The sequence below is a fragment of the Fistularia commersonii genome, chromosome 13, assembly GCF_037954325.1.
Source record: "Fistularia commersonii isolate RoL2024-O1a breed Wild chromosome 13, RoL_Fcom_v1.0, whole genome shotgun sequence".
NCBI classification, from domain to species: domain Eukaryota; kingdom Metazoa; phylum Chordata; class Actinopteri; order Syngnathiformes; family Fistulariidae; genus Fistularia; species Fistularia commersonii.
In genome coordinates this window covers 7,920,916-7,941,109 of record NC_141296.1, presented here as the reverse complement: position 1 = coordinate 7,941,109, position 20,194 = coordinate 7,920,916, and the positions used below count along the sequence as shown (strand labels likewise).

Sequence of the window (20,194 nt, the reverse complement as noted above, 5' to 3'; positions counted from 1 at the left end):
GATTCACAAGGTTAAAATCATGGAATGTGTTGCACTGGATCTGTTTGGATTTCCATAGTGAGTGAAATGTTTGGAATATGTTCGTCAGGTACAAAACAAACAGTACAGAGTGACAGAAGGATGAAAAAAAAAAACTTTCGTTATTGAACGGGGGGGTTGTGTCTATAGCTTTCGGGGAAAGAAAGATCAATGGCTAAGCTACTTTTGTCTAACCTGCCGCTAGATTATTCTCATCTTCATCCACCTCTACCACACACCTATTTCTTTTGTCATCCCAGCACCATACACACTCCCAGTCAAGTACATTTGGACAAAAAGAACTAAACACAAAGGGGCAAGTTCTCAGAACAAACATTTTTTTTTCTACCGGGAAAACATGCTAACAAGTGCATAGGAACATTACTCAGGCCTTGTGATGGTCACAGAGAAGAGGAACTGGAGAGGAAACATTGAGAGGACAGTAATCGTTTCTCTTCTGTAAGCCTTGCTGGAAAAGACCATTAAGGAAAATGGTTTTGCTCCCCGAGCATAATGTATTGGTTTACCATTTCAGCTTGAGCCTGGACGTGCTTGTCCTTCCGTACCACAAGGCCCATTAACCTGATGTGCAGGGGAGGGCTATGTGGGCTATGATCTACAAGAAAAGAATGCCTGAAAGCTCTCACGTGTCCACGACATTTTGTGCTGCAGACTACTTTTCTATTTTGATAAATCCACAAAAGATTCAGCTTTTCACGCTGTATTTAAAAAAAGTAAGCTTTGGACAACCAGCTAGACAAGAATCAGACAAAAATTGTCACAATACATTGGAAAACCATTCCATATCAAGAGACTCTTGTTTTCGGGGTGTATTTTTCCAGCAGCATAATGGAATTGCAAAAGTGCAGCCTTGCAAACCCATACAGAGAAGTCTTGGAGCAAAGCCAAATCTACAACGCACTTGTTGGGACAATTTAACACCAGAGGCTTTGGATCAATGTTATATTTGGCTTTGATTTTTGGATTAATCTGATAATCACATTCCAAGATTCAGATGGTTCTTTACAATTACATTGGTTTGCTCTGGACTCTGAAAGGGCAGCATGGCTGGTGCAGATGGTGAGGATACATTCATAAAGAACAGTGCGGATACAGACGTTCGGCTCCGTAACAACTTCTGAGATGGGGAAATATTGATTTGAACCCCTTGACATGACCCATTCTGCTTCCAGCATACCGAATCCTGCAGCTTAGAACTTCCATCCCCAGCCCATATCTTCCTACTATCTTCCCCAATAATACATGAGGCATCTTGAGCAAAGCTGTCTCATACCCGAGGAGCATTAATGAAATCTACATCTCTGTCTGAGAGGATATGAAAAAATAATGGTGGAACTGAAATTATTACTCTTCACAGTGCCCTAGGATTTAATACATTTTTAATCAAGGTGAGCTTGGCTATGTGGATTACCACTGTGATTTTAGATGCTCTCTTAATAAAAGCCTCCCATGCTTTGACTGTGAAGACTCTGCATTTTATTAAAATATTTGCATGAGATATGGCGAGAGGGAAGGGTGTTAAAAATCTCTTTTAACCTGCCAGTCACTCAAAAACTGTTTTGAACATGGATTGTTTGCTGATTACAAGGTTTTGTGCATGTACTCACATCATTTTTTTTTTTCCTCTAAATTCAAACGAAATATTTTGGAAGTTTTTCTGCACACTTACCAGCTCAACAGGATACAGTCTCGCTATTTTGCATGGTTACTCGCTGAATCAGCAGGGGTTTAGAGACTGGAAAGGGGGGAAGGGTGTGGTGTCAGTCTAAGCCAATTTAACAATGAGCTCAGACTAAGTGGCCCCGGTCAGCCTTGGGGAGATCCATCTGAGAAAGATTAACTCTTGGATTTAATGAACGAACTGATCAAAGCCTCGACCACCTGTGCTGTGGAAGGGCAGACTGGAAAGGCAACTATACCCCATATAATGCTAGGAGAGTGTCATGACTGAATCTGGATACGTGGTTATAGTGTTTTTTACATACAGGTAAGGTAAAGATAAAGTTTACCAAAATATGCTCATATAAGTGTGAAACATATAGTATGCTTGTGTTTTGTTTAAATAAATGCACAAAATAGACTTCTCTAATACAAGCCTCTATTACACGACCCTGAGAAAAACAAAACAAACAAAAAAACAAAACAAAACGAAACTACTCAAAGAAAGAAATAAGCATAAACAGTAATATTCCAGTATGATGGAAAGGCATAGCATTTTGTCAATGAAAGATAAGGTTCTAACCGCCGTTTTGCTGAATATCAACGCAGCCGGAGCACTACTGGTAGGCTGAACATGATGCTAGCTGAGTTGATGCTATTGTTTGTTTTATTTTGTTTTTTCTTTCTTTTTGGTCTAATTAATATCCTCCGTGCTAACATTGTGTCACCATAGCTTTCAGCTATGAACCATTTTAAATGCATAATGTATCAGTGTATCAAGACTTTAAACTCGAGGTAATGTGTTTCTCATTTCTCCCTAACTTTTCATTTGTTCTTTTCTGGCAGCATTGTGGAGGAGGTCATGATTTGGCACTTCATTAAAAGGCAAGGCAATCTGTCCGCAGAGCAGATCGCCACTGCCAGTTAACAGTCGTGTAGAGCAACTGCGCAGGGCAGCAGTATGGTGAAAAGGCTGGGGGTTAGGGATGGGATTGGGATCTGGGGTCAAAGGACTCATTTAAAGTGGGACATGTTACAGTAACCTTGAGCTCATCACTAAACCTCCCCCAAGGTGTTAATGAGTTCAAAAACACCAAAATAGCTTTGGATTAAAGAGTCTTCTATGTGAAGATATTTTATTGTCACCAAAACATTGTGTGCTCTATTCTGAGTCCAACTTTTCTTGCATGTGGATACACTGCCATTAGAAAGGAGGCAGCGTTACTAATAATGATAATCATAATCACTTAATGTTATTCACGTGAAACAGTCTTGCTTGTCTAAGAACAATGAATATTTTATCACTTTTTGCAGCAGACATTCAGGGTGAATTCATTAATTGATGTGGTCATTTATTAATCTTTAAAAATTTGATCAACTACGCGGCAATGGATTTGGCAGCTACTGTAGCCTTTAATCAGAAAGATGGGTCAACAAATACCATGGGTAAGCAACCTATGTCTTAAGTAAGAGATGCTTTAAGAGAGACTGTTTTGAACTGGCTCCCTCTCCACCAGATGTCATGCAAAGTGTGTGAGACACTCAAGGAGACTGCTATGATTGGGCTCCATTAAGCAAATTATAGAAAAGGAAAAAAAAAACACTTGGGAGAAGACAGAGATAGATAAGTCATTAGGGAGTGAGAGAAGGAGAGAGACAGAGAAATAGAATCGCATAGCTCCAGTTCAATACCTCCCACCCCCCCACCCCTGTCCCCAATGCCACCTAGAGCTGAGGGTGAGCGGCTTGTCCTGATTTTTTTGTGGACAGTTGCTTGAAGAACCAGCAGGTGCTATGGACATCACTCTTCAGGCTGGGCAAGCGTAGGCCCTTCATTGCAAGGCCCCCCAAGGCAAAGGAAGAGCGGAGAAATCAGAACCTGGGGGTGGGCGCTCAAAGCAGTGCCTGCAAAACAGAAAAAAATAACGGCAAAAAAATACCATCAGCATGTGCTTTTTGTCATCTAGAAACACGCGAGTCATGCAGACATTTCAATTTCCTCTCTAATAAGGGCCTCCTCAGGGAATTTCTACCAGAGCTTTCACAGCCATACACCCTATATTGTCTTGCTCTCAAACAACTGGAAAACATGGACATGCTACGACCGGCTTTCATGGTCTTTGATAGAAAACGAGAGAGAAAGAAGAGAGCGAAAGAGAGAAAGAAAACAATTCTCTTTGTGGAACACAAGCCCAACATTATTCTGTGCTCGGGGCACTGGAATCAGTTCTTGTTGATGAAGGAATCTTTTATCTTCTATTGCGTTTTATCTTCTCCTGTCCTATGATAGTTTCCTGAGATCGCTGAGGAGTGCAGTAAGCTTTGTTGCATTACAACAGGTTAACTGATAAGGACCAGCTCCTTTTTCCAGTTGACATATTTCTGTAGTAAAGTAATGTCAAGAGAAGTGATGTAAATATCTAATCTACTGAGTTTTGTTGTTGTTGTGTCCTTTGTTTGTTGTATCCACATGATGATGTCACTCACATGGAGAGCCACTAAGGCGTCATAAATTGCCCGTGGCTTTAACTATGCAATATCCTGCCATCTTATAGACCGTCAGCCTTAGTTGTAAGTGTTTAATCGAATGTTCGAGTATGAGTCTAATTAAATGCTCAAGAGGATGACCTTGGACATCATCTTCTCCTCAGGGTTGCTTATGTCAGGAGTCTCCAATGATGGAAAGGTAATCTTTGTGTTCAGTGTATCAGGGAATAAAAGCAGAGCTGTTTTTGACATTGAAATTGCATGGTGTTGTTAAACTGGATACACTCAGTGAATACCTACCAATTTTTGTCTTAATGTTCATGCGTATGGCAAAGTAATTAAGGCCAACTGTGAGCCTCACAATCATCAGATATCTCAAATGAAGGCTGGGATTGAACATAGATACTTAAATTTGAATTAAATGAAATGTGCCCTCAGCTTCCTCTTGGTGGTGAAACTGAAGATGAAACGCGGAACACATTTCCAATTCAATGCTTGAAACCCATGGGCTAATTTGGACTATGATCAGACTGAGGTAAAATAATATGTGATCATATGAGCATGCATGCTTAACTAAAATAACTTTAGGTGATGGAGGGAAGTGAAGAACTGGATATCTTCACAGTGTTGTGGTTGAGTAATGTTTGCAGACAGTATTGTGATCCACTGAGCCATTCAGTTTTATAGAGCTTCACACCATTCTGTGAAGCTCCCCTTATTGTGTAGCCAGCACTTTGGCAATAAACAGAGGCACTGACCAGCAGACCAGTTCTCACATTTTATTGGCAGACCAAGGAAAATTGGAGGACCCATGATGTCCTTCAAGTGCATCCTGCCATGGCTTGACCCACACATTGTTTTCAACTTACAACTGCCTTTGAAATCCAGCAAGGGATGGAAAAATTGGCTCAAAAGACTTCTTACCTCACCTAAAAATAAAAAAAACACAAAAAAACAAAACAATGACCCATAATTTGCTATAGTCTGTAAAAGCGTCCTGGCCCCTTTTCAGAAAAAAAAAAAGACTTCCAAACTTCAATGGCTTTCATCGTATTTTTTCTTAAGATCATTAACCATGCCTTGTCACTTTCTGGCCTCATCCAACCAAGCCTTTAATTTATAGTGAGACTTTGCAGGTCAATGTTTTCTGATTGGGACCTCCAACAGGGATATTGTATTCCTGCTGAGTTTCCTCTCACAATATCTAGAAAAGACAAGTAAATGGATCTACTGTCTCTGAATGTACAGACATTATTAGTTGTCTCTGAGTGTCTTCATCAAAAACAAGATGTAAGCAATGTCATATTTGTTGTTGATTTGTAAATACTATCAATTTGCCTATGAAATGACATTTCTTATGTTGTATGATGATTTCAGCATTATACTGCTTGGAGAGAAACCTGGTGCCTGAATGCACGCCATTGGTTAAGGAATGTAATTGACTTGATAAGATCAAAAGTATTTGTTACTATTTGATCAAATATCCCTCTTTCAAGAAATGCATTCATTCATTCAAAAACAATATACTTGCGTTGATCTAGCTGTGAATTGTGAATCATATTGGAGCCTTACTTCCTAGTTCATTACAGGAAACATATACACATATACAAAAAAATATTCAGCCAATTTATTTCATCCTGATATTAAATCCCAAAAGAATTGCTAACTTCTCGCTTCTAGATAAGAATTTTCTTGAAAGAATGGCTGACAGGGTATTAGACAAATCCTGAAGATGTGGGCCGGCATCATATCAAAGCAGAACCCAAGTAAAGATAACATCTGTTGATGTGTGACGGCAACCATTTTTTCCGGGGTTAAAAGGAATGCTTTGCTTACAACAAGGGTCCTCTGACCCCCTTATTAAAACTCACCTTGCTCTAGAATGGCATGGGCCCCTTGTGGGAAAGACGGGGCCGGGGGCGTCTCCTCTTCCAGCCGGCTGGTCTGTGGCTCTGACCACCCCTCATAGGGTTCTGCTGGACCAGCTTTCTCACTGTGGCCACCTCTTCTAGTTCTCTGCCATGCTCTGTGGAGGCCATGGGACCTATGCATGCACAGACAAAAATAGTACACTTTATATTCCAAATAATGCCATTTCACTGCCAAATATCAACCTTGACAAGTCTTGATTCTAAGCAAAGTGAATTTCTGAGAAAATAGTGGAGTACATTTGAAAGAGAAATCACAGGGATAACGGATGAGGAAGCAAGTGACATGTAAAGATAAGTATGTGAGAGTGTGTATGTGTGTGGGCTGTTTTAAGCCCACCCAGCAACCCAGCATTGTCTATGTGGCAGAACCCAAGCACAGAAAAAACATAGCTTAACTAACGCAAAATCCTAAACCTTGTGTTATGCCTCTTGTCACTCTCACTACAGACTAAAAACATGACACCACCACAGACATTGTGGGGGTACAAATCGTTGTAGTGTTTGGTTCAAGATCATAGATGAGCATAATGACAGTGTATTTCTTTGAGAGCCCACAGCAAAGACTTTGTGTGACATCATATGCATGTGTGTGTCTGAGAGAGATTGCAGATGTTCTTAGTAAGTGTGATCTGATGCCTTCAAGTCTGATTGCTTGCACGTCCACAACCCTCAAACCTATAACACACTTACTTTTCAGAAAGTAAGAACCTGTCATTACTTGTAACGGGATATTTATTGTAGGTGACCTTACACACTGTTATCAGCTCTTTAGTGCCTTTAAACCAATAAATTCAGAGAAGTAGTTGTTATTTAGGGCTATAAAACTGATTTGCTGATACTACGACAAGTGTATTTAAGTGAAAAGTGGATAATTATTTTGATGAACAAAATCAAAAATTGCAACATTTGTATTAATGGTTTATGCCATTGGTGGCAATTTAAAGAATTAACAAGGCACGAATGTTTTGATTAGAGTAATGCAACAGTGAACTACATTTTTAAATAATCCCCTCAGCACTGCATCTCTGTTTTCCCGTATTCAGACTACAGTCTCTGGTACTTCAGCTCCTCGTCATAGGTAGATGGTCACCTTTTTCTGGCTCAAAGAAGCGCGCATCTCCATGTGGCATCTTCTGTTAAAAAGCTGATTGACATTACTCACACAGGGTCATGACATTCCAGTCTTCCCCTAAGACTCCTGCACCATTTTTAGAATTCCCAGGAGAATGACCTTCATGAGGTTTACAAAGGCTTAGGCAAGGTAGCTGCTTAAGATAAGTCTTCCAGTCAACTGTTGTTGAAGAGCATTAATATAGGTAACACTTTATTTTAGAATGTTAACCGAAGCTTTGGTTAAACAAGGCATTTAGTTTATCTAAAATTACAACAGCTTTTTTCTTTGTTTTTCAGGTTGGTCTCTGAAAATGTGCAGCTGTAACCACCTTGAGAATCTTAAACTTTTTTTTTTTTGTGATTGTTGAAATCCATGTTTGAATGAAAAGTGGTTTTCAAGAGCAGAGCCCATAATGGCAGAAAATGAAAGTCATCCTCTCTCTGTATCACTGAACTAAGAATAATTTAAAATCATGTTTTAAAAGCTGAAGGAAATTTTAAATGAGCCTGTGATACCAAAAGAAGAATAAGTCAAAGGCATCTCAAACAGCATGACTGCGTGCTACAGCTCCTAGAATGTTTTCAGCTCATATCCCTGAAATGCCAGACATCTCAAGTTCCATTTCCACGCTAATCTTATTCCACAAGCATATTACACACTATATTTGTGGCAGAACAGTGCAGTTATTCATACAGCCTGTGTTGCATATTTCCGCATCTAAAGCCCATCTTTGCCTCTAGGAGCCCTAATCTGCACATTATCCTTTTGTTATTGTTCCAGATACAGAATGAATGAGGGACGTTCACACATTCTGAAACCATTCAGCTCATTTCTTTCAAATCCACCAGATTGAATGTCAATACAGTCTGTGTTTGAGTAGATTTTGAGGCTAACAGAAGAATTATAGAGGGCCCTGCTTTCTTTTGCCCTTGAATAACACCATCACCCTTCCAAGTCAGAGATACTGAAAGTCAAGACTGTACTCTTGGTCTGCTCTTTGACTCAACACTATTTTTGAGCATAAAAAAAATGCTATATCTGATCTAAATTGTGATACTTGATTGTGCCCATAAAAGCAAAGCATAACTTTTTATGGCCTCTAAGAGATCATGGGTGGACACACAAAAGAGAAAGAAGTAAAAATACCTAAATTTTGACAGCCTATATAAGTAATTGTTAGATACATTCTGTTAAGTTCAGTAAAGAGTACAAGGGGAGAGACACCCAAGTGTTGTATTAAAGCAAAAATATATCAAATGTCCTACTGCTGCGATTAGTAACTGATGCACAGCAGACATATAGCAACTGATGGCCACTGCATATATGAGTATGGAATCAATACATCACTGTGCTGTGAGTAAACCTCACTATCCAAATTTCAATGTAACCGATGGCAACAGACTCTAGCTGTTTGTCATTTCCTTTTTTTTTTTCCTTCAAAATATCCAATCTAGTAACAGGATAGAAAAGTGTGATGAAAGCTGCCAAAAATAGGCCCCAGTGACAACGCTGGTAGTATGGTTTAACTCTTGCAGTCCCCAAAGGAAAAGCTTGCAATGTGGCATGACATGACATAGCATAGCATGTAGCATTATATCACTGTCCTTCTATTGTGTAACGGACAAATATTGAACCAACATACATAAGGCCTTTTCATTAGTAATATAGCAGGCCTGTCATTGGGTAACTCCTGTTTCATCTTCATAAACAGAGTAATCTCATCCATCTTATTGCCCTGAAATTGGAAACAGTCTCTGCTGTGTCTTATTTGAGTTTTTCTTCTAAGGAAGCTCAATTTCATGATTTTCTGGTAACACTGTAAAATGGCTGGATAACACATGTTTCATGACTCAAAATCCTCTTATCGCTATTTCTGGTGACCTTGGCCCCCTGGTTTTACCATCTAATAACCCATCTAAATACATGTTTTCCAAGTTGGTAATTCCGCTATTAAAGTTTAATAAAGCTGGTATTTCATGGGTTCATGTTTTTTGTTGCTGTTTTTCTATTGCAGCTGGCTCTTCAAAATGAGTGGGTATACGAATGACAGGAACTCTGTAGATAATAGAAAGAGCCACAAATTGACCATTCTCCAGACTAATGGCAAATAACTGGTTTGCTTTCCCCTAATTCCTCGCTCTAGTTTTGTCACCAGCTCCTTGGGTGATATGTGTTATGTAGTTGTTTTTCGAATGGCTGACTCTCAATCTTATTTTGCCCCAGCCAAAAGATGGATACTGACAGCTTATCCCTGTTGATTCTACAACAGCTCATCAGTGGAGCCTGGAGAGATATACATCTTCCAGCACTTGTCCATCTAGACGGAGGAGAAAAATGTCTGTCCTTCGGCTTAATAGCAAGTTCATCAACTGCCCTCATGGCTGGCAAGAGCAAACTGTATATCACAGTGCTGAGTCAATGCAGAGCCCGAGACAGCGTAACAAATGGTTTGGAGCTTCTTATTAATAGTTGTAAAGCTGATTTGTGCGCCCACTGCCAAAACAACCACAAAACAAATGTCTGCACTTGTAAATGCAGCCACAGCATAATGGTCCTGCTGCCACTAAGAGATTAACTTGTTTGTCGAATAGCAACAAGTACACAGAGGGCTGTGTTTGAAGTGTTTCACTGAATGAAAACATGCACATTCAACCATGGCCAGCAAAATTTCATTAATACCGGCTAATTTTCTCTGTGGCAACCCTATTGATTCACTGTCCTCTTGAATCTCGATATCTGTACATTCACTTTCATTGCATGTCGCTCGGGTTACACTGATAATTGTTAAACTGTGTTCCAATCTCATTGATCCATTTTCAAAAACGACTATCTTTTTTTTTTTTTTCATGGTCTCCCAACATCTGACATCCCTGGTCACAAATCTTCCTCACAGCCAGATGTACAGATCTGTTTTGTGAGAAAAGGCTGATAGAATCAGGATGGATTGGTGTGGGACTTGAAGTAGAGAAGTAAATTTCATTCTGTGTTGTAATTGAGAATGTATTTGTTTTCCGTCAACACATCATGATCAAAGAAATACATGTTAATGTAAAGTAACCCATCACTAAGTAAGATATTGCTTGTTGGCATGTTGCATTTCAACAATATTATGGAGAAATCTGATAACAAAGCACCTGCCGGGAACCTGCCAGTAAACTGAGCAAAGATCTTGTGAAGGCTTATCCCTCCTTTTACATGTAAATTCCTGTTCACGAGCCTTAATATGAATTAATTGATCACTATTCTCACGTACTTACACACCTTCCATAGTGTAATATAAAGGCAGCCGCCTTTTATTGTGTTTTTACAGTAGGTTGTTGACGGTTGTTACGTGCATGTTTAATCCTTGTGGGTAACTAGACTATATTTGTCTTAGCTGGGGGAGAGGAAGAATAAATACCCTGGTGTGTGTAGCCATGGTTATTACCATGACGTTGGAGCAGAGGGCCTGTTGTCTCCATCATGTGCCTCCTCCTTCATTCACTAAAAGGAGAGGAGTAGCCATAGCTAATGAATTCCTCTAGCATGCTATCACCCAAGACAGCCCACACAGCCAGACAGAGACATGTCAATGCAGAGATGCTTCCCACTTCTTAAGCACATTAGAGGATCAGGATTATTTAGCCAAGGATGAAATGTGTTAATTGTGCCAGAACAATCCAAACATTCTCTTAACCTATAATAATTCCTTGCACCGCAACAGCATTATACTGGGGATTTGTCAGCTTCCCGAAAGCCTCCCGACAAATTCATCCAGGGCATATGGACTGGTGCCTAAACAAGGAGGCAGTCCCTTGTTGTTCAGCTTTCACAATTCAACGTTTAGTGTCAGAAATGCTGCTTATCGCATGCCTCCCAGTAATTGTGGGCCTTGGCAGAAACTGGTACCAATTGCTTGCCGACTTTCAGACCACGTTACCATGGCAGCCACCATGAAAGGCGCTCAGTTGAGAGCAAAAAGAATGACATTGTCAGCTGAAGTCGAACAGGTTCTAAATTTACCAATTTCATAGTGCACAGTCTGAATTCATGATCAGCTCTCTGACTGCGTCCGTGGTGGTTAACCTCTTGTGGCCTTTGAGTGTTGCTCTCAAGAGAGGTTTGTTTTGGTTGTGAGGTCTTTCTTTTATTCCTGTTGGGGACTGTTTATTATGCAGCATTGTTGTTCTTTGATACCGCTTGGCTTATAGCTGAGCTGAAAGACGGCTTTGTCTGTAAAAACTCCGGTGAGGAAACTAAAGTGCATGAAAAGTTTCTCCTTTTACTGCAGCTTTTACACTTAACCCCTTGCCCACCCTGCGCTGAAGGCAACCCCCACTCACTCTGGAGGTTCAGAACTAATTAAAAACAAGCAGCCCACTAGTTTCTGGCTTTCTGCAGATGCCCCCCTTGAGTCAGTCAGCCACTTGTGAAGTGTGGTGCCATATATGATCCTGAATTAGGGAGTGTATGAAATGATTAGGTGTGAGACTGCGTACTCTGTTATGATCAGAGCTCCTCCAGTTCAAAGGGCCGACAGCATCATTGAGCCAGCTAATGAAGCCAGAGATTCCCCATCACCACTCAAATGACTGTCAGATTATTCACAGTCGCACTGCTATGGTGGGGTGAATTTGTGGCTACAAGGTTACTGGAGGTTGAGAGCTTCCGAACACAAGCAGGCAGAGAAACAAACAAAAAATAACTCCAAGGGGAGATAGCTTTTCCAAACTTTCCCCTGTGCCTCGAAAGGAACAACAGAGATGCTGGCGTCGCTGTTTCCACTCACAGAATCGGATAGATGCGAGCGTATAGCAACTACAGTAGGTAGGTGAGGCCACCAACCCCTGCCCTAATCTCCAGAGATTGTATGTCAAGGGCAAAGGGATCCTCCAACCATCCGTTTCCATGGGCACGCTAATCAGATGTGAAATGCAGCCCCTCCTTCTCCTGTCTCATCACCCCCTGCTGTGAACCTGTGTGTCTACTCCCATTAGAGATGTAGGAGAGGGAAACAGAAAGAGGGGAAAAACATCATTGCATAGGTTCACTGCAGCTCTTAATGCCTGAGGGGGGCTGTTGCCTCTCTCCACTGCATATACTGTGGAAAAAGGGAAACAGCATCAACATTGCATCAGGCTGTTGTACCCCACAGCCACTCTAAACAAATCTAAACAGTGGCTCTGACACTTAAACAGGATATCATCACTCACAGTAAATGTATTAGACTGTGAAAACTAGCTGTCATGTTACAGCAATCCTCTGTCCAGTAACAATGTAAAGATATTGATGTTTAACACATGATTTGAATTCCTAGAGGAGTAATTATAATGAAAAAGATGACAAAAAATGATTGTGTAATCGATAGTATGTGAGAGTCAGAATTATCTTTTACAAAAAATGTTTTTTTTAGGAAACATTTCAATTCTTACGTATGGCCATAATGTGTGTTTTTTTCATGATAATAATCCTGTAATTTGCTACAGATTGCTACAGTTGCTGTTTGAATGGCATACTAGTATTGCTTCAATCAGTAGTTCAAGCACATACTGAATGTAAATACTTCCAATCATTAACAAATATAATATATCTGGTGGAAAGAAACCCCTTTATGCAACAAAAGTATTCAGATATTCCTTCACTTTAGGTCATGATAACTTCAACTAATGGATTCAGACATGTTCACCTACTTACTTTTTTTTCTCAAGTTTTCGATCACTGTTGACACAAACAATTTGTTTGAAGTGCTCAAGTGTTTATGAACTCTAGAATTTGCTTTGCTTATCCGTTTTTGTAAATATTTGCTTATGTTTATGGGCCATTAGTCTCTACAATATGTGAAACAGAAGGATCAATGTTCAAAGTCAGCTTTATTGAAAATTTCTCCACATGCACTGGACATACAGAAGAATTGAGAATACGTTTCTCACAATCCCACGGTGTCATGAAATTGACAATATAATGGATATGTGAACATTTATATAAAACATTACTTAGGATATGGCAAGGGGGCCCTGCAACGATCAAGGAAACAGCAGCCAGGGAGGTCTGTACTATCAGTTTGTGGCAAATCATTTGATTTATCAGGTCTAGAAGATACCTATTCGTATAAAATAGTCTTCCTGTGAATAGAACACCTTTTCATAAAGTGACTGATTGCAGTGAATAATGTGTTATTTTGAAAAATAAATGTCTTAGCTGTCATGACGGTGACTTGGACTATCCATTCTCAAGTATTTTATTCAGTCAGAGCATCTGCGTATGTGGAAGTTGGTATGCAATTTTCTTTAAAGAAGAGAAACATCTTATCGCCTGAGGAGTTTCATCGAATCCCCAGGGAACATCAGTAAATGAATCCAAAATCTGCTAAATCCCTCACCACCACTTGTTTTAACTTTGCCATCTTCACAACAGTGAAATCCCTCATCTTCCTGAGATCAGCCTAACCACAGCCAGCTGTGTGTTGCCTATGGTCACCAATAAATTCAGCTGCTTTCCATAGTATTACTTTTGGAGATATTGCTATAAAAGCATCAATACCCAAATCTCTATGTATTTGATTAGCAATTTAATTTAATTGCTGAAGAGCAATTTTTTATGATATGATATAGCAATATGGATTTGTGATATCTATTATAAAGTAATATACAGAACCCATACTTTTTCTTTCTGGTTGTCGGCAAATTGAACCTAAAACTAATTGAAGTACCTGCATTCCCCAACCCCATAGTATTTTCATCTGAAGAATGGCACTCTTGTCAATAAAACTTAAGTCAGATCTCGATCAGGAATGTGATCTTCTGAAACTACTGCTTCATATGTAACATTTAATGCGCAAAAAGAGACTCATAAATCAGTATATTGTTGGACATTGGTGGAAAACAGAACAGTTTTTAAAAATATCTGGCTCTAATTAAGTTGTTAGGAGCACCCTGAGGATAGGGTCTGGTGATCAGATGAGGTCTGGTTAACACAGGACCTCTGCACCCCTATTCCCAAGCTTTATGCCCAAGCATTCAGGTTATGGCTTTGCAAACTCAAATGGGGGGTTGGGTGGCTCCGGGATCAGCAATGTGCAAAGAAAACTAAAGCTGAGTTGGATTTTATTTCTCAAGTTATTGCGTATACTGAGTATATAAATATACTGAAACAGACTTTTTACAGCTAAGATGTGTAATGTCTTCACATATGAAATGTGTAAAGGTAGTCTACATCACCAGCAATGAGATTGTAGATGTGATGTTAGTTCCTTCAGCAGAGACTGCAACTTCTAAGCTCTGACATAGCCTCTCACTCTGTTGGCCCTTTGATTTTTTGTCCCATGGCCCTTCATTCTCTCCCTTTGCACTTTTTTCTCCACTGCATTTTCTCTCAAGGGAAGATCTAAGTGGGTAGATTTATTCATTCAAAGGATTCTGAATTACATTACAGCAGCTCAACACTCACATATGCCAAAGTCTTCAACAGCTGAGGTCTCCAGGGAGTTTTAGCCCAGCGGTTACCCTCATATCCCTACCAAATGAATTATGATTTTTCTCTAAATCTCTTCCTCATCTCCCACTCACTTTAGGGCAATTGTGAGTGCCATTCACCAAGCTCATGTCAGGGGACGTTATACAGATGTTTTGCAATAATACTCTGCTGTTGTGATAAATCATGGATGTGAAAAATAATTTGCCAAAATAACTTGATCACGCTCGTGGAAAAGAATCTATTGAAATCCTCCCCGTAAAGGAACTTGCCACATTGTCCATAATGAATGCATCCAGGCAGACATGTATTAGTTTCAAGATATCTCAATAGCAGTAGTGCAAAACCTCTTGACTAATTTATATATTCTAATGGTATTTATTGATCAATCATTTGCTCCCGGCAAGATCCTGGCAAAGCCATTCAACATCCAATATTATCTAGGCAGACAGTCGATCAATCTGGAACTCAAAAACAAAACCCTTTTTTATGCTCATCCAAAGACCCCATGCAGTGGCTATTTGTGTGTGTGCGTGTGTGTGTGTGTGTTTGTGTGTGTCTTTATGCATGTGTGTGTGTTTATGCATGTGTTTGTGTGTCTTTTCTGTTATATTCAAACTACTCCACTGTTGTTGACTGATTGTTCTATTTCAATTATTTCATGCTAAAGCTGTAACACAAGGAAATGTTGGTTCTTCATAAATGAGGTGTTTCATTTTGCCTAGTGTGTTTACATGTGTGTCGTGTGTGTGTGACATACACCCAGCTGGGGCTCAAAACCTCCTGTGTCTCAAAAAATAAAGGTTTTCTGATTCTCCAAAATCCCATAATTACCTTTCCACTGTGCCTTCTTTGAAACAATTGTTTGCCTACTGTTATGTTATTGGACATCTGGAAAAGTTTTGCTGCTTGTGCTCTCTCTCTTGTGTCATCATAATCATGTCCACAGACACAAATACCTTCTTTGCTTTAAATGATTTAAAGCTTCCTTTATACTTTGGGACTATGGGTGATGGATGTTTTTTTTGTTTTTTTTTTTGTTTTTGTTTCTTGCAAAACAATCAGACCCTGCAAAGGGATGTTTGCCAAGAGGTGCATTAATAAGTTGCTGCCTGGACCGTAGCCATCCTCTTTTGTACTTTGACCTGTAACACTTGATTGAACATCTGAGTGAGGCCAGCAACAGTACAGCATGAATACTTGTGCAACAGAATAGCCAGCCCAAATAATGCATCAAAGTTTAATATGGAATAATAGCACTATGACTGCTCTCATAAAGTCAACCCCTTCCTGAACAGTCAACGTCTCTGCCAGACAAGCTTTGACTGGGCTTTGCTCTCCACTACTGCTTGGAGCCCTCTCACCTGTCTATATTGGGAGGGACAATTAACAGTTTTTTTCCCATATAAGTGTATTTGGGTTGGTCCGTGCATTGTTTTTATTCTGAATGCCCACAGGTAGGGATTGACGGGGTGTTTCCATGGTGAAGAAAATAAGGTGTTATCTCTGAGAGGCTGTGACAGACACAAGAATGTTTTGAGAATAAGGTCTGTTTATATACCAGTCTTAAGAGTTAGACAGGGAGAAAGAGTGATCGGCCTTGAGATGAATTATGGATACCACATGGCTAAAGCTGGAGCCCACTTTTGAGCCAGAGTGCTTTTCAGGGATGGGTAATTGAAGTGCGTTGCCAAAGGATCCTAATATTACACAGAGAAGGTCACAACTTGTTCAGTGCACTGAATGAATGATTGGGATTAGGTTGTAGGGCTAAATTGCCTGTTGCACTTGAAGGTTTACATTGATATAAAGAACCATCCTTTTATACCATCCAGACTCACATTCTTGGAAAGTACCCCACCCTATATCATCTAGATTCATCCCTATATTAATGAATGGCTGCAAGTATATTTATCTTTTCTTACTCATGATGACTATCTTTTGTTTTCTGAGACATTTATATCCATATATATGTACCTGAGGAAGAGAGAGCATCCTCTGAATTGGAAAAGTATTTGTCTCAAGATGAAAGGCATCACACCCACTGCCTACATGCAGAGTCTCTTCCGACACCTTCACGCGACAGCGCATACTGTAGCAGAGGCTTGTGCTTAGCAGACACACTCCAGCTAGCATCCCTCCCCACACCCATCAGCGGTGCAACACACTGTGCATCCCTTCCTCTTGCTCAGTTCTCTCTGTCAATGAAGTGCTGATACTATGATAGCAGCTAGGGAACAGAGAAACACATAAGCGGCATGAGTTGAACAGCATTTGGAAGGATAAGCTCTCGTGAAAGCCCAAGGCACGGCAGCCTTGTTTTCCCATCTCTGGTGTAGCACAGCGGGCTCTCAGGCGTGGAACATGCTTAGCCACACGCAGGGCATGAAAAACGACACTAACCATGATGCTAGATAATTGCTTCCCATTTACTCATGTGCTGAGAGCCTTAGACAAAAATAGCATGTCGCTGTAACAAATGTGCAGAGAGGCATGGGAACTGTGAGCTCTGTGGCTATGGATCGATACACAGAGCGGACTGTATCTACCAAGCTAAAAGTCTACAGAGCATCTTACAACCACAGTCCATTCAGTGCCGAACCAAATATATCTTATACAACATCTTGCACTGTATATTTGAAGGTCTGTATCTTCCAGCATGTAATTTGTTTGGCATCCCATTATTATAGTTAAAATGCTATATACAATTCTTTGGATCTAAAACCCTTGGTCTTTTCTACATCTTACATCTATATATATGTAAAACATATGGACACTCAAGCTTCTTCCCTTGTGTCTTCCAGCCAACTGTTGGTAGGTAGGTGATAATCTCAAGAATGGTACAGACATTTACACAGGCCTGACTGTTGTTTTTTCACACCATAGTGTTACCTGCACCACATCTGCAGGCTGTCCATCAGTCCTAAAAACTAACCAATCACATTTCTAAAAACCCTATTGCTCCCTTTAGCAATCTGAGGAAATGTGGTCTACCACAGTACAATTGTCCCAAGTGGATATTTTTGTTCCAGATATTAAGCATTTTAGGTCTAGTGTGGAATTTAATATCTAGTCCAACAATGCCTACAGGGATGCAGCTATATTTTATGGAAATTTACTGTCACACAAGACTGAGACCCTCAGGAGACAATCCATGCATCTGGGATCTGTGTCCCCCACACTGATGCATACAACAATTATAGTCCTCATTATCAACACCAAAGGAGGCAAGCGGGCATTTATAGCCGCTGTGATGCCCTGATGTGCAATCAGAGCAATGTGATCATTTCATAGCTCTCAGGTCAGATGGTACACATCAAGCCATAAATGAATCATATTCTTCCGATCTGCCTCAACGTCTTACAGAACATGTGCCACACACATTGTACATTTCATAATAGCCACAACAATTACACATCTGTCAAGTCTATCAATCACTGAGACATATTGCTTCACAAGAATACCCATCAACAAAAAAGTCGCAACATTTTATCCAGAACTCAACGACTCTGCTTACATCAAGGTGGGACAGAGAGAAAAATGACACATCTAAGCTCGCATTCAAGTTTATCATAAACCCAATGGCAGTACAATAGCACACGGTATAACCACTGCAGTGCAGTACTGTACACAGCCAGGTGCTTATATTTCTGCCTTTATAGAGCCCACACAAGGCTAACCATTCTGGGTAACTGATCAACTACAGCTGCCTTTATGAGCAAAGAGCAAAGAGGAGAGAAATAAAGAGCATAAAGAGACAACCTGCGACGAGGCTGGCCGCTCCTGTACTCACCAGCACTGGTAGAACACAGCAGAGACACCAAGAGCACAATCACCAGCGTCAGGATCTTCACATTCATTTCTGCACTCCCCTCTGGCTCTCCGCTAGTCACTCGCTGATATACTGTAGTGGTGTGTGTGTGTGTTGTGTGTGTGTATGTGTGTGTGTGTGTGTGTGTGTGTGTGTGTGTGTGTGTGTGTGTGTGTGTGTGTGTATGTGTGTGTGTGTGTGTGTGTGTGTGTGTGTGTGTGTGTGTGTGCGTGCGTGCGTGCGTGCACGCTCTGGTGTGTGTGTATGTGTGTGCGCGTGTGTGTGTCTGTGTGTGTGTGTTAGTGTGTGTGTGTGGATGGGAGGGAGAGAAGGAGAAAGAGAGAGGAGAGAGAGAAGCTGAGCAAGACAGAAAGAGAGGGAGAGTATTTGCTCTCCTGTGTATGTGTATGTAACAAATGAGTGTGTCAATTTGTGGGAATGTGCGTTGTGGTTCCCTGACTGTGCCTGTGTATTTATCTAAATGCGTATTTGTATATCAGTGTGTGACAGCGCCACTCCAAGACTGAAGGCACGTCTTTATCTGAGCTCTCCCACAGATATGTGTATGTGTCTTCTGTCAGAGAATTGGCAGCTTGAGCCAAGTTCAGTGGATCTGCGAGTGTGGTGGGAGTCAGCTTGAAGATCTGTCTGTCAGCATATGTGTCTGCGTGTGTATAAGTCCTGTTGGGCTTGGATAAGGAGACTAGGTGGTCATGTGGCTTATGTATCATTGACTCTGTGGGTCACGGAACACCCCCCAAACTCCACCTCTCCACCCCTTTCCGACAACACGCACGCATGCAAGTGCACACAGCTGAGGAAAGAAAGGGGTGGGAGGTGGCAAAGGGGAGGGGGGGTGGTGAGTAAGGGGGAGGAGGGAGGTGAAGGGTGGGGGTGCATGCAGGTTTATGATAATACCCAAACAGATGCTCTTGCTGAAAAGTCTTTGAATTGCAAACAGGGCTTCTTGCCAGGAATCCAGGAATCAAAATACCAGCTTATGAGGGGAAGTAGATGAAAGAAGGGAAGGTGTGAGATGAGGTTCATGCTTTCCTGCTTTTGTATCTACGCCAGATGAATAGACCTTTCTTCCTCACACTATTCTTTCACCAGCAGTTCTTGTAGTCCCGTCGAGCTAAAGGTATGGTTTAAATCATTTGTACCGTTTGAAGTTAGGGACCGTGACACTGGGAGTAACCCCAGGAAAAAACATATCAGACTTTGCCTGATCCCAGTGCTCAGACTATGTTTCATTGCCTAAGAAGTCATTTGTTTTATTTTGCTTCGCTGATTATATTCTTTTCATGAACAAAAGCTGCAAGCAAACCACCCTACATGGAAATAATATAAGTCAACTCATGATGCTTTTCAGTTGTTTATCAGACAATAAACAGGAAAGACTATATTTTTCTCTCAATTGTGAGAACCCCAAGCAAAGCACTGGAGTTACAACAAGTTGTTATCGCGTTCAGCCATTGAGCAACATCAAGGCGTCATCTTTTGCTATTCTGCCATGGGAAGAATATAATTTGGGGAGAGCCATCAATTTCATCTTAAACAGCACAAAGGATATTTGAAACATTAGCAAACTTGGGTGCTCCGCCCAATCCTTGCACTCTCTACACCACAGCATTACACAGTGAGCTATCATCTGAAGTAGGACTAATGATTGTGGCTGCCTCAATGGTTAAATACTTGGATATG

General features: G+C 40.7%; 1 protein-coding gene across 1 annotated transcript; it reads right to left on the bottom strand.

Moving 5' to 3' along the window:
• Positions 1 to 1,545: 1,545 nt before the first annotated feature.
• On the bottom strand, positions 1,546 to 18,706 carry apln (apelin). The gene is made up of 3 exons (XM_086158171.1): positions 18,473 to 18,706; positions 6,057 to 6,229; positions 1,546 to 3,603 (listed from the first exon to the last, which is right to left on the bottom strand). Exons 1-2 carry the CDS (start codon positions 18,537 to 18,539, stop codon positions 6,063 to 6,065), a joined length of 234 nt encoding a protein of 77 aa, XP_086014297.1. The 5' UTR covers positions 18,540 to 18,706; the 3' UTR covers positions 1,546 to 3,603; positions 6,057 to 6,062.
• Positions 18,707 to 20,194: the final 1,488 nt, after the last annotated feature.

Coding starts and splice junctions, on each gene's coding strand:
- apln (XM_086158171.1), bottom strand. CDS start 18,539: ATGAATGTGAAGATCCTGACGCTGGTGATTGTGCTCTTGGTGTCTCTG. Junction 6,230..18,472: donor GCTGTGTTCTACCAGTGCTG/GTGAGTACAGGA, acceptor GTGCATGCATAG/GTCCCATGGCCTCCACAGAG.